Source organism: Gigantopelta aegis, chromosome 6 (assembly GCF_016097555.1).
Source record: "Gigantopelta aegis isolate Gae_Host chromosome 6, Gae_host_genome, whole genome shotgun sequence".
In the NCBI taxonomy this organism is placed as follows: domain Eukaryota; kingdom Metazoa; phylum Mollusca; class Gastropoda; order Neomphalida; family Peltospiridae; genus Gigantopelta; species Gigantopelta aegis.
In genome coordinates, this window is record NC_054704.1 from 23,930,120 (window position 1) to 23,941,440 (window position 11,321).

The window sequence follows — 11,321 nt, forward strand, 5'->3', positions numbered from 1 at the left end:
TCTTCTTTTGTTTATATATTTTATTTCTTGATTATTGGAGACCTCTTTTTTATGCTGTTTTGGTATTTATTCTTTGTGATTATTTGTTCAATGTTGTGTAATTTCAGATTGGCTGGAGAAGGTCTTCCGATGTTGTCCGTTGCTGATGATTATATCACAAAGACAACAGATAAACTGATCCAAAGTTTAACAGGTATTTTAAAAGCATATGTGACAAGTTATACTTATAATTGTATAATGTAGGGAAAGGTCTTTATATAGGCTATTCCTGTTGACCAATCCCATCTGTTAATATAAACAGAAATAATATTGTTTAAATCAAGTTATACTTGCTTAAAACATATCTGCTGTAGAAGCCTGGTTTTTATGTGTCACAGTACATGTATACTGTAGATCTTGAAATTAACGCGTCCCTAAATTAATGTGAATGACGGTGGGCAGACTAAAATGCGACATGAAATTAATGCAAGTGGCGTCCATATGAAATATTATTTTCCTAATAACACATGTCTGTGCACTTTTCAGTAAAATCAGAGTTATAGGCGTCTTCAATGAGATCAACTCACTAACATGTCAGTGTACACATCAATTAACTTGTTCCTCATATGCTGTTGTGTGATGGTCTGAGCATAATAAAGTTCTGTTTAGTCACTAGTGTCCCGAGCGAGATCAACTTGAAGCATATTTTTGCAGCAATCATTTACCTAATGTGTACAGTTACCTGAATCTGGCTAAACATTAGCATACATGTACATGTACCGTTACAACTGTATCTTCCTAAGATATGCTGAGAAAGTTGCAGCGAACTTGAACAGTAAAAACAAAGAAATGGTCGACGTCAGGATGAATCATGTCAGCTTTTGCTTGACTATTGGACAATTTCTTTTGCCTACAATGAATTGTGCTCCAGTTGTTTTATAAATGTATTAAAATTTTAATGTTTATTTGTTTTAATAGCGAGTGACAGCTTGCTGGATTATTGCTGGACAAAACATAGAAACAAATGCGTCATATTATTAATGTGAATAACGCGATCTCACATATTTCGCATTAATATTATGATCACATTAATTTCAGGATCTACAGTATATAGTCTTTCTCATAGTTGATTTAGTAGTAGAGTTGACTGTAGAGAATTATTTTTGCATGGATGCATACATATATACATATGTATGAAAACATGGTTTTGATGATTGATATTGTTATAAACAATGTCAGGTTTTATTTACATTTTTGTTGTATATTAAAATTAAAATAAATAAATAATTAACTGCTTTAAAAGAATGTTCAAATGTGGCCAACATATTATCTTTTAAATGCTTCTGTTACTAACACATATTTTGGTTGATGTTTGCATATATGCAGTTATATAATAGTGAAAAAGACTATGATTTTTTTCAAAATGACCTTTAATAACTAACAAAACATTATTCCTCATATTTTGGTTTAATTTCAGCAAAAACGTCAGATGACCTTTTAAAAAATAGCTTGAGCTTGCCACCTGGGATTGTTTCCCTTAGACCAGTATTGAGCAGCACTGCCAGAAAGCAGTCTGTGGAATCGGACGGGTCCAGTGGCAGTGGCAGCAATGATGGGCTCTTTAAGGTAAAACTATTTACAACAGCTACAGGCCTCGAAATAGGAAAAAAAAGAAAGAAAGCACTCAACACATTTTATTTATGGTTATATGGCGTCAGACATACATGTATGGTTAAGGACCACACAGATTTTGAGAGGAAACCCGCTGTCGCCACTACATGGCCTACTCTTTCAGATTAGCAGCAAGGGATCTTTTATTTGCACTTCCCACAGGCAGGATAGCACAAACCATGGCCTTTATTGAACCAGACATGGATCACTGATCGGTGTAAGTGGTTTACACCTACCCACTGAGCCTTTCGGAGCACTCACTCAGGTTTTGGAGTCGGTATCTGGATTAAAAATCCCATGCCTCGACTGGGATCCGAACCCAGTACCTAACAGCCTGTAGACCGATGGCCTAACCACGACGCCATTGAGGCCGGTCTCGAAATAGGAAGTAAAACAAGCCTGCTATTTTTTATTTTGTTTTAATACAAAATATGGTCTGCTAAGAAAAACCTATGGGCTGCTGGAAATAAGACAGCTTGGATCCAGTTGAGGGTTTAGGACAATGTGTGAAGAATTGGCACATATTTTAGAGCATTATAAAATTAAAATACAAATATGCAAATAACCGATTTATGCTATAAACCGATATGCAATAAAGTGGATTCGACTGTATATTAAAATCACGTGCAGAGCCTCGGCTAAATAAAAGATGAGATGATCTTACATACATCCATCTCTTGAAAAATAACCTGCAGTTGTTTTTGGTAATTTTAGCAGGTGAATATTTATTTCACCTGCTAGGCTAAAAAAAAAGAATTGCTTTTCACAGGCTGCTATTTTGCACCCTGAACTAAAAATATTAATACCAAATAAATGTAGATTAAACAAAATTCATTAGCACATGTAAATTTCACATTTTTGCAATAAAGATAATGTGTGACTATAAATTTTGCGACTTGATGTTACGAATGAATTACAAAATTTATATGCACACATTTTGTTTCTGGTGTACAGTATACACGGTTTTGGTCCTCATTACTTACAAGGGTGGGACATAACCCAGTGGGAAAACGCTCGCTTGATGCACGATTGGTCTAGGATCGATCCCTGTCTAGCCAGTGCACCACGACTGGTATATCAAAGGCCATGGTATGTGCTATCCTGTCTGTGGGATGGTGCATATAAAAGATCCCTTGCTACTAATGGAAAAAATGTAGTGGGTTTCATCTCTATGACTGTTTGACATCCAATAGGCGATGATTAATAAACATTACTTACATATCATTTTTATGGGTTAATGATGTTATTTTTAATATAAAAAACATCCACATTTAGAATATAAAATATTTTACTCATGATGCTACATGGGATGCTTTGTTTTATATTTTTATTTAGAGTAACCGGAAGACACGCTTGTTTCCAAATGCAAGTGAACTCACCCCACTGATACAAGATATTTCTCTAGCAAACACAATGTGTTCAAAGTGAGTTCATAATAGATCATATCTGTCACAACTAACACAGATAAAAAGAGTTTTTAGAACATAAAACTTACATCACAAAAATAATAAAGTTGAATATTTTGTTAATGTCTTCTAATCTTGATATGTCAAGTTAGATTTTTTATATTATCATTTTATTTTCAATATACTGAACATTAGTTTGTTTTAAAACAAATTTCATCCATTATTTATTGGATAGTAGCATCTATATCTTCTTTCATCGAGGTTTAATTCTGTGAAATGAAAGAGTGAATGACATCCTAAAATGAACAAACTCATTGACATTTGAGTGTCGGATAATTACACAGCTGTCATTATTTATGTGTTGCTAAATCACCTCACTGTCACTATCACGGTGTAGTCAGTTGAGTCGAATGAAGAACTTTAATTTTGTTACAAATAGACTACACTTCCTAATTACCTGATAATAATTATAGGAATTTATATCACTAAACATGTTTAATTAACATTCCAGTAAGGTCGTAATGCACCAGGTTTATCATGTCATTGTATGAAGTCGAGGTCGGGCGTAACACTTTGATATGTACCAAGATCTTTTTAACCATATGGGTAATAAGATGCTTATCAGATGAGTGAAATAACTATGTATTTTAATATCCAAATAAATTCAAACATTTGCCAAACAGTTTTGCAATTTGAAGATAGTTATGATTTATATTATAATTGTTTGAGGTTTTTTTTTTTACAGAATTACCTCAGGAAAAAGCAATTGTTTATTTCACTACATCCATAACGATGTGGTGAGTGGAGTATGTATAACTCCCCCTGTTACGTCCAGACAGAGTCTTCCTCATGCAAAACTGCTGCACAACTTCTACAGGTGTTCTGCACAAATCAAAAACATGTTCACAGTTTCAACTCAACGCAAGGTTAGCACTTTTTAGGGGGTTTTTTGTGTAAAAAGGGCAGGATTTAACTCAGTCAATACATTGCTTGAGTTAAGTGCTTGGGTCGTGCTCTTTGGTAAAAAAAAATGTACATAACAAAAGCCAGCATATAAAGATTAACCAGCACAGATCCTACTATGTTATCAAGATATTGAACACCAAGACTATTTGCAAATCGGGGTTATTGTTAATTTGTAATTTCAATAGGTTTAAATGATTACAAATGCTCCGTTCTATAAAATGAAAGATGGTATGTCAACATTTAATTCTTCTGAATCTAGCCCAGTGGTAATGCGTTCACTTGATGCGTGGTCGGTCTAGAATCGATCTCCACCAGTGGGCCCATTGGGCTATTTCTCGTTCCAGCCAGTGCACCACGACTGGCATATCAAAGGCCATGGTACGTGTTATCTTATCTGTGATGGTGCATATAAAAGATCTCTTGCTGCTAATCAAAACGAGTAACCCATGAAGTGGTGACAGTGGGTTTCCTCTCTCAATATCTGTATGATCTTTAACCATATGTCCGGCTCCATATAACCGTAAATAAAATGTATTGAGTGCGTTGTTAAATAAAACTTTTCCTTCTTCTGAATCTCAGTATATGTTAATCCTTTTTGAAACAAACCAAATTTAATGATACAGATCAAAATTATATCCACATTTCTTTTCATGTTCAGTGTGTATACCTGTGAACTGTAGTGTAGTATTTACAATGATTTGTTTGTCCCAGGATGCTCACAGTGATGAGGAACCACTGTTTGACACAGACAGCGGTTTGAGGAACATCCGGGAATATGGCGTTCTCTTCCATGATGATCATCACGTCATCACAGATGGAAAGAAATCAACAAGTTCTCTCTGCTATTGGGTTGTAGGGTGAGTCACATTTATGGTGATATTTGTAATAGTAATGATTTATGAAAGTTACGTTTTGCTACCTGCTGTTACCTTTGTTACTTTTAAAACTCAAAAACAAATATGTTGTTGGCAGACAAATATTTCTCTTTGAATGGTTTGTAATATAACAGTTTATAATTGTAAAAGGCAGGAGTAACATTTGATCAATCTTTACAGACTTATTGTTACAGGCTTACATGTCTTACTTGTCTTTAGATGAACAAACACTGATGATGTCTGCAATACTAATTTAAAATAATATTTTAATATATTATATCTTGTCCTATCAGATGTTAAAAGAAAAGTGTCAATCACTTATCTACTTGTTCCTAACATTATTCTATTTGTCTCACCTTTTCAATCTTAATAAAAAGTAATCATAAGTAGATTAATGGAATTTTCCATGTTTTTGTTTAAAAAAAGAAACATAAAATTCAATTCTGCAATATACATGTATAAATATATAACTTTGCAATCAACATACTTACTTGTCCTACATGGAAATTCCTTTTGGCATGGGCAATGGGAAATGTGAACCACTGTCTATATTATGCTTTAAATGTTTTCTAAAATTATTTTATGTTACAGACGGAGATTTTCCCGACCTGTGAAGAGAGAACTGTACGTTTGTTTCCATGAATCCACACCACAGAACCTTGTGGAGATGGCCTTTCACCTCGGTTTTAGTCTGCTCAACCCGGGATGAACACAGAACATCTTCAAAATTCTGGTTTACCCATCAGAGAATCTGCCTGTAGATCACTCACATCAGCAGGAAAGTTCATCTGAGATGATGAGCTGACTGGCCTGTTCAGACAAACACCAAGATGTCTTTATTTCTTCAAGTTCCAAGACTCTACTGTCTAAGATACCATCATGAGAAGCATCCTAAAGATCGCCTAATTTTCAACCCTGATGATGAGATAACCTGGCAGACATGCCTCATTTGCATCGCAAACCAATACCATGACCATGATGTTCCCAACATATGCCTACTGGACTATCAACCTGAGACTTCCTGTAGGTGATTCTTTCCCAGATGATGACATAACAAGTCATGGATGCCTCAGCAATAGTGCAACTCATTCCCACCACCATGATGATTTCTGCAATTCTCAACATATTCTATCTACTAGAGTACAAACCTAAGACTCTTAATTCCTAATAATGATTCATTTGCAGCAGATGTAATCAATACAGCCATGACTAACTGCATTGCAAATAATACCATGGCCATTTTGTGTTATCTAGTTCTCAGGATACCAGCTGGACTGCCAATATGATAGATACTCTTCCCATAGAATGTTCACTCCCAGACGATGAGATCAAGTTAGACAAGCCTGCACTAAATTGCATATTAACATCATGACCATGGTGTTTTTTGCAGGATCTTCTATATTCTGGTCTACCATAATGAGACTTCCTGATGTGGTGCACAAGATCTTGATAAAACAACCATCTTTTTAATAGGAAAATATAGACTGCCATGTTTTGTCAGTCAGTTTTTTTTCTGTGTGAATTCTGTTAATAATCGACAACAGCATATTACACTATGGGGTGTTGTTAAACGAAAGCCTTTTGTGAATGTTTTGATGTTCTAAAAAAGACTGATGTATTTGTTGAACACTTAATAGTGAAACCATTATCTACCTCTTCTATCTTTACATCGCATCATCCGTCCCTTTTTTAAAGGTACATGTCTCCTATGTACAAACATTATATTGATGATTAAAAATCATCCTGTGAAAATGTAAAAATCATGATTTTATATGATACCACTTGAAAGGTTTGAGGTTTCATAAAATAACCTGCACCATTAAGGTCCTGCAAACATCAGATGTACAGAAATTAATCTTGCAAGCAAGAAACTAAATACCATAAAAAATATTATAAGATGTATAAGGTAACTGCAAGACCAGCACCTTAAACAAGATTTAGTTGGAAAAGATGTTTAAATATATTTTATTTTTAACCTCGGTTTTGACATATCAGATGTACAGAAATTAATTTTGCAAGCAAAAAACTAAGTACCATAAAAATGTAAGGGAATATGCCTCTAACAAGTCTTTTTTTTTTTTTTTTTTTTTTTTTTTTTTTTTTTTTTTTTTTTTTTTTTTTTTTTTTACCGGCCTCGGTGGCGTCGTGGCAGGCCATCGGTCTACAGGCTGGTAGGTACTGGGTTCGGATCCCAGTCGAGGCATGGGATTTTTAATCCAGATACCGACTCCAAACCCTGAGTGAGTGCTCAGCAAGGCTCAATGGGTAGGTGTAAACCACTTGCACCGACCAGTGATCCATAACTGGTTCAACAAAGGCCATGGTTTGTGCTATCCTGCCTGTGGGAAGCGCAAATAAAAGATCCCTTGCTGCCAATCGGAAGAGTAGCCCATGTAGTGGCGACAGCGGGTTTCCTCTCAAAATCTGTGTGGTCCTTAACCATATGTCTGACGCCATATAACCGTAAATAAAATGTGTTGAGTGCGTCGTTAAATAAAACACTTCTTTCTTTTTTTTTTCTTTCTAACAAGTCTTTTAACCTGTGTTGATGATGTGCATAAAATTTCTCACATGCCCACTGGGTGAGATCTATATTTTATCCCACTGCCACCTTTCCTTTCTCTCCTTTGAATTCTATCTCATTTCTTCCTGATCTGGCAACTCCTCTTATCTTTCAACTTCTTTTGCTGTCCACCTCCACATCCCAGTCCTTGTCTCTCCCACCGCGACATGTGCTTGCTCTTGTGGCTATCTGTGCCACACACCTGCCATTCCCCATCAGCTGATAGCTGTGGGCTTAGTCTGGCCACTTCGTGGAGTGTACAGTAGTTACTTTTGGCATTGTTAAGAGGCACTTGTAATGGGCAAGATATATTTGTTATCACATAGCGATCTCACTCTAGTGGGATATCAGTTTAATAACATCTGATTTGCTGCTCCTTGGTGATAACAAGGTAACACCACAGCCATTCCATCCAATTAAATAAGCATGATCAGAATTGATTGCTGTATGACATGTACATTAAATTTAAACGGATTGCTGTGTAACTGCTAGTACTAGCGCTGTAAACTAGATTTAGTTGAAAAGGAAGTTTAAATATATTTTCATACTGGATTTGACATATGTAAGAAATAGAATACCACCAGTTCATTCTCATTAGATACCATTTATCTTACTACTTGTTTAAAAATGTATCCAACTCGCTTTTGCTCATTGGATATGTTGCAAAACAACTCTTTAACGTATTATTAAGGCCACTCATGAAGCTTTTTGCTGTATATCAACTTTTACCATCATCATTCAAGAAACCATTGGTTAAGACACTGTGTTACTAGCTCAATTGTTTTGCAGTTGTTTGGTGAAATTACTAGTATTTTCAGACTCTTTGATGAAACATTTTTAAAGCAGACAATTGAGCCAGACTTAATTGCACAAGTAGTTAAGTAGATTGAAGTATTTAAAAAAAGGGCATTTTATTACAAAATGTATAAATCTAACGAAAGCATGTGCATGTGCTTGATGTATCGGTGCATTTTATGAACAACAGTAAAGAACCAATATTATTGAATATTGAAAGGACGTTTTTTTAAGAGTTTTTTTGCGAGTACACCAATACGACCATGGAGCAGTACATACAATGTAGTGCTTCTAGTTAGTCTCGTCATAATATTTTCAAAGTTCATAACAGCAAGCATTATAATAATAGATCAAAGTAGTTGTGAGCATGTTCAGTAGAGTGAATCCTTGCAGGTGTTTAAATATGAGTAGTCGTAATCAGATTACCATGATATAGTATGTTGAATTGAATGCAAGGACATGTTACTGATTTTGAAATCAGAATATTATATATTTTATAATAGAAGCAGCACTTAATAGAAGTTTGACTATTAAATACAATACTTCTTTAAACCTTAAATGTTTTCTCAAGAATAGATATTCGGTAAAAACCCTTCCTGGGGGGGGGGGGGGGGGGGGTGGGGTGGCAGTGTGCTAAAATCTTAATTTGACAAAAGCATGAAAGAAAATAAATACATCAATTTTCCCAGAGATTTTTTTTTATATATATTTATTTGAACCTACTACTATATATGGCTTAGGGCACCTTATATAACAGCCACTTTTTACAAATCACTAAAGAAATTTTGGATAAAATTTTTATTTATACAACAGATTTTAAAGTGGTATGTACTATTTTTTTCTCATGATATACAAAACTTTTATTTAATTTTAAATTTTAGGTGAAAATTGAATATAATTATTTTACAAACAGTCATTTTGTAGTTATATTTTTATAATATGGTGTACAAATGTTTATAAATTTCATATTATAAATAAATATGTTTTATGACAGTGTACAGTTTCAATTACTATTCTTGTCTCATGTCGTACAAACATTTTTAATTTTCAAATTTTAGACAAAAAATTAATATATCTGCTGTCATTTTGTAGTAAACATTTACAGTTTTTATCATACAGTGTACAAACGTTTTATAAATTTCAGCTAAAAATTTACTTGTACAATTTTATTCTGACATTATGTTTCCCATTTTTGTCTTGTAGTAAACAAATCTGTCTTCAGTTACAGAACTGGTTTGACTTTTTCACTGTTCAATTTTCACATTCTAACAAAAAAAATCATACTTTGTATTTATGTGCAATACTGTGGTACTTTGATCAAAATATTGTTATTGTTACATATTTTTACTATATCATGTTGATTAAATTTCATTCAAAATTACATAAGTATGGTGTTTTTATTACATAAAAAATTATGAAACAGTAATGATACTTTATAACTTTTGTCAAAATCAGTACAGTTTCATTAGCCAAGATCTTTTCATATTTTGACACCAATCTGGAGATATTAGTGTTACGGTACTGGCTTTCACCACTAGAGCACATTGATTTATTAATCATCGGTTATAGGATGTCAAACATTTGGTAATTTTGACATTATACTATATGAAATAATCTTAGAGAGGAAACCTGCTACATTTTTCCATTAGTAGTAAGGGATCTTACAAACAGAATAGCACATGCCATGACCTTTGATATACCAGTCTTGGTGCACTGGCTGGAACGAGAAATAGCCCAATGAGCCCACTGATGGGGATCGATCCCAGACCGACCGTACACCAGCCAAGAGCTTTATCACTGGGCTACGACCCGCCCCCGGTCTCCTACTTACCCGTACATATATTACATGCATTTACTGAACCTTTAAAAAACTAACATGTTGAATTAGATACCAGGTAACATGTAGTTATAACAGATAGTAATATGAGCAGTTATATGAGCTAATATACACCAGGAAATAACACGAGCACTCTTAAATAGGTGTGTAATCAAACATGATTGACATAACCGGAAGTATACTGAATAACAGCAAATAAATATTTTTCCACAGTTTACAAAATTATGTTCTATAAAAAGTTTTATCTCGGTGGTTCTGTAATGTTCTGTAATAGATGTACTCTTACAGAGACATTCTGCATTAAATATATTTTACCTTCAGTTATGTCCTGCAATAAATGTATTCTAACACATTAATCTAGTCGGTCTATGATCGATCCCCGACTGATCCGAACTGAAGTTTAGTTACATTCTGGCAGTAATTCACCGGCATATGAGATACATGGTAAAATATAAGTGAATAAATAAATGACCAGAAGGCACATTCGTCATAATAATGATGTACATCAGATATTCAAATGTAAAAAACAAAGCAAGTGTATATCTCTGGCTTTATATTTGCATTTGAAAACATACACTGTAGGCTATATGCAAATAAAACAGATTAAATTTGTAAACGTTTGGTCTAGACTTGACAACACTTTGGCAGAAGTCTTTTTCTTTCATCTTTAAAAAAAGACAACACATATAATGAAATTCATCACCAATTTCGTTATTTGTACACAGAAAGCATGTTCTATTTGTCAAAGGTATCTTTTTCCATTTTCCATTTTCAGTGGGAAAACAACGATTCGAGAGTCGAAGGTGTAATAATGGTAACCAGGTTTTTCTTCTAGATTGGTTAAATAAATCTCGAACACAATATTTGATTTAAACAGTGTGTAACAGGATGTTTTAGATGAGTTAGCAATGTCACTGTTCTATGTGTGTAAGAACTGATTCTATAATCTTAAAACAATTCTTTGTTTTAATAGATTTACATCTGGTAGCTGGTTACACCCTGCATCATTATATCCAACGTCATCAAAACTAGATTTGATAAACTTTAACCATTTATGATCACATATTCCATTTTTATAATAATTCAGTAATAATTCGTATATAAAGAATGATAACTGTGTGTGTTTTCCAGTTATTACTTTAAACCAAACGGTGATTATTCTTAACTTGACATCAAAGGAGACTGGGTAACGCCCAATTCTCCATATAACATATTCACAGCCGTTCAAT

The 11,321-nt window shown here is 34.0% G+C and overlaps 1 protein-coding gene across 2 annotated transcripts in view; it reads left to right on the plus strand.

Annotated features, from left to right (window-relative positions):
* LOC121376124 (protein inturned-like) overlaps positions 1-6,960 on the plus strand; it is a 49,185-nt gene extending 42,225 nt beyond the window's left edge. For both annotated transcript variants that reach the window (XM_041503924.1, XM_041503925.1), the window contains exons 14-19: positions 108-193; positions 1,457-1,605; positions 2,986-3,074; positions 3,802-3,982; positions 4,734-4,879; positions 5,489-6,960. In XM_041503924.1, the coding sequence (XP_041359858.1) occupies positions 108-193; positions 1,457-1,605; positions 2,986-3,074; positions 3,802-3,982; positions 4,734-4,879; positions 5,489-5,606 (769 nt within the window). In that variant the 3' untranslated portion in view covers positions 5,607-6,960. The remainder of the gene's footprint in view (positions 1-107; positions 194-1,456; positions 1,606-2,985; positions 3,075-3,801; positions 3,983-4,733; positions 4,880-5,488) is intronic.
* The last annotated feature ends 4,361 nt before the right edge of the window (positions 6,961-11,321 follow it).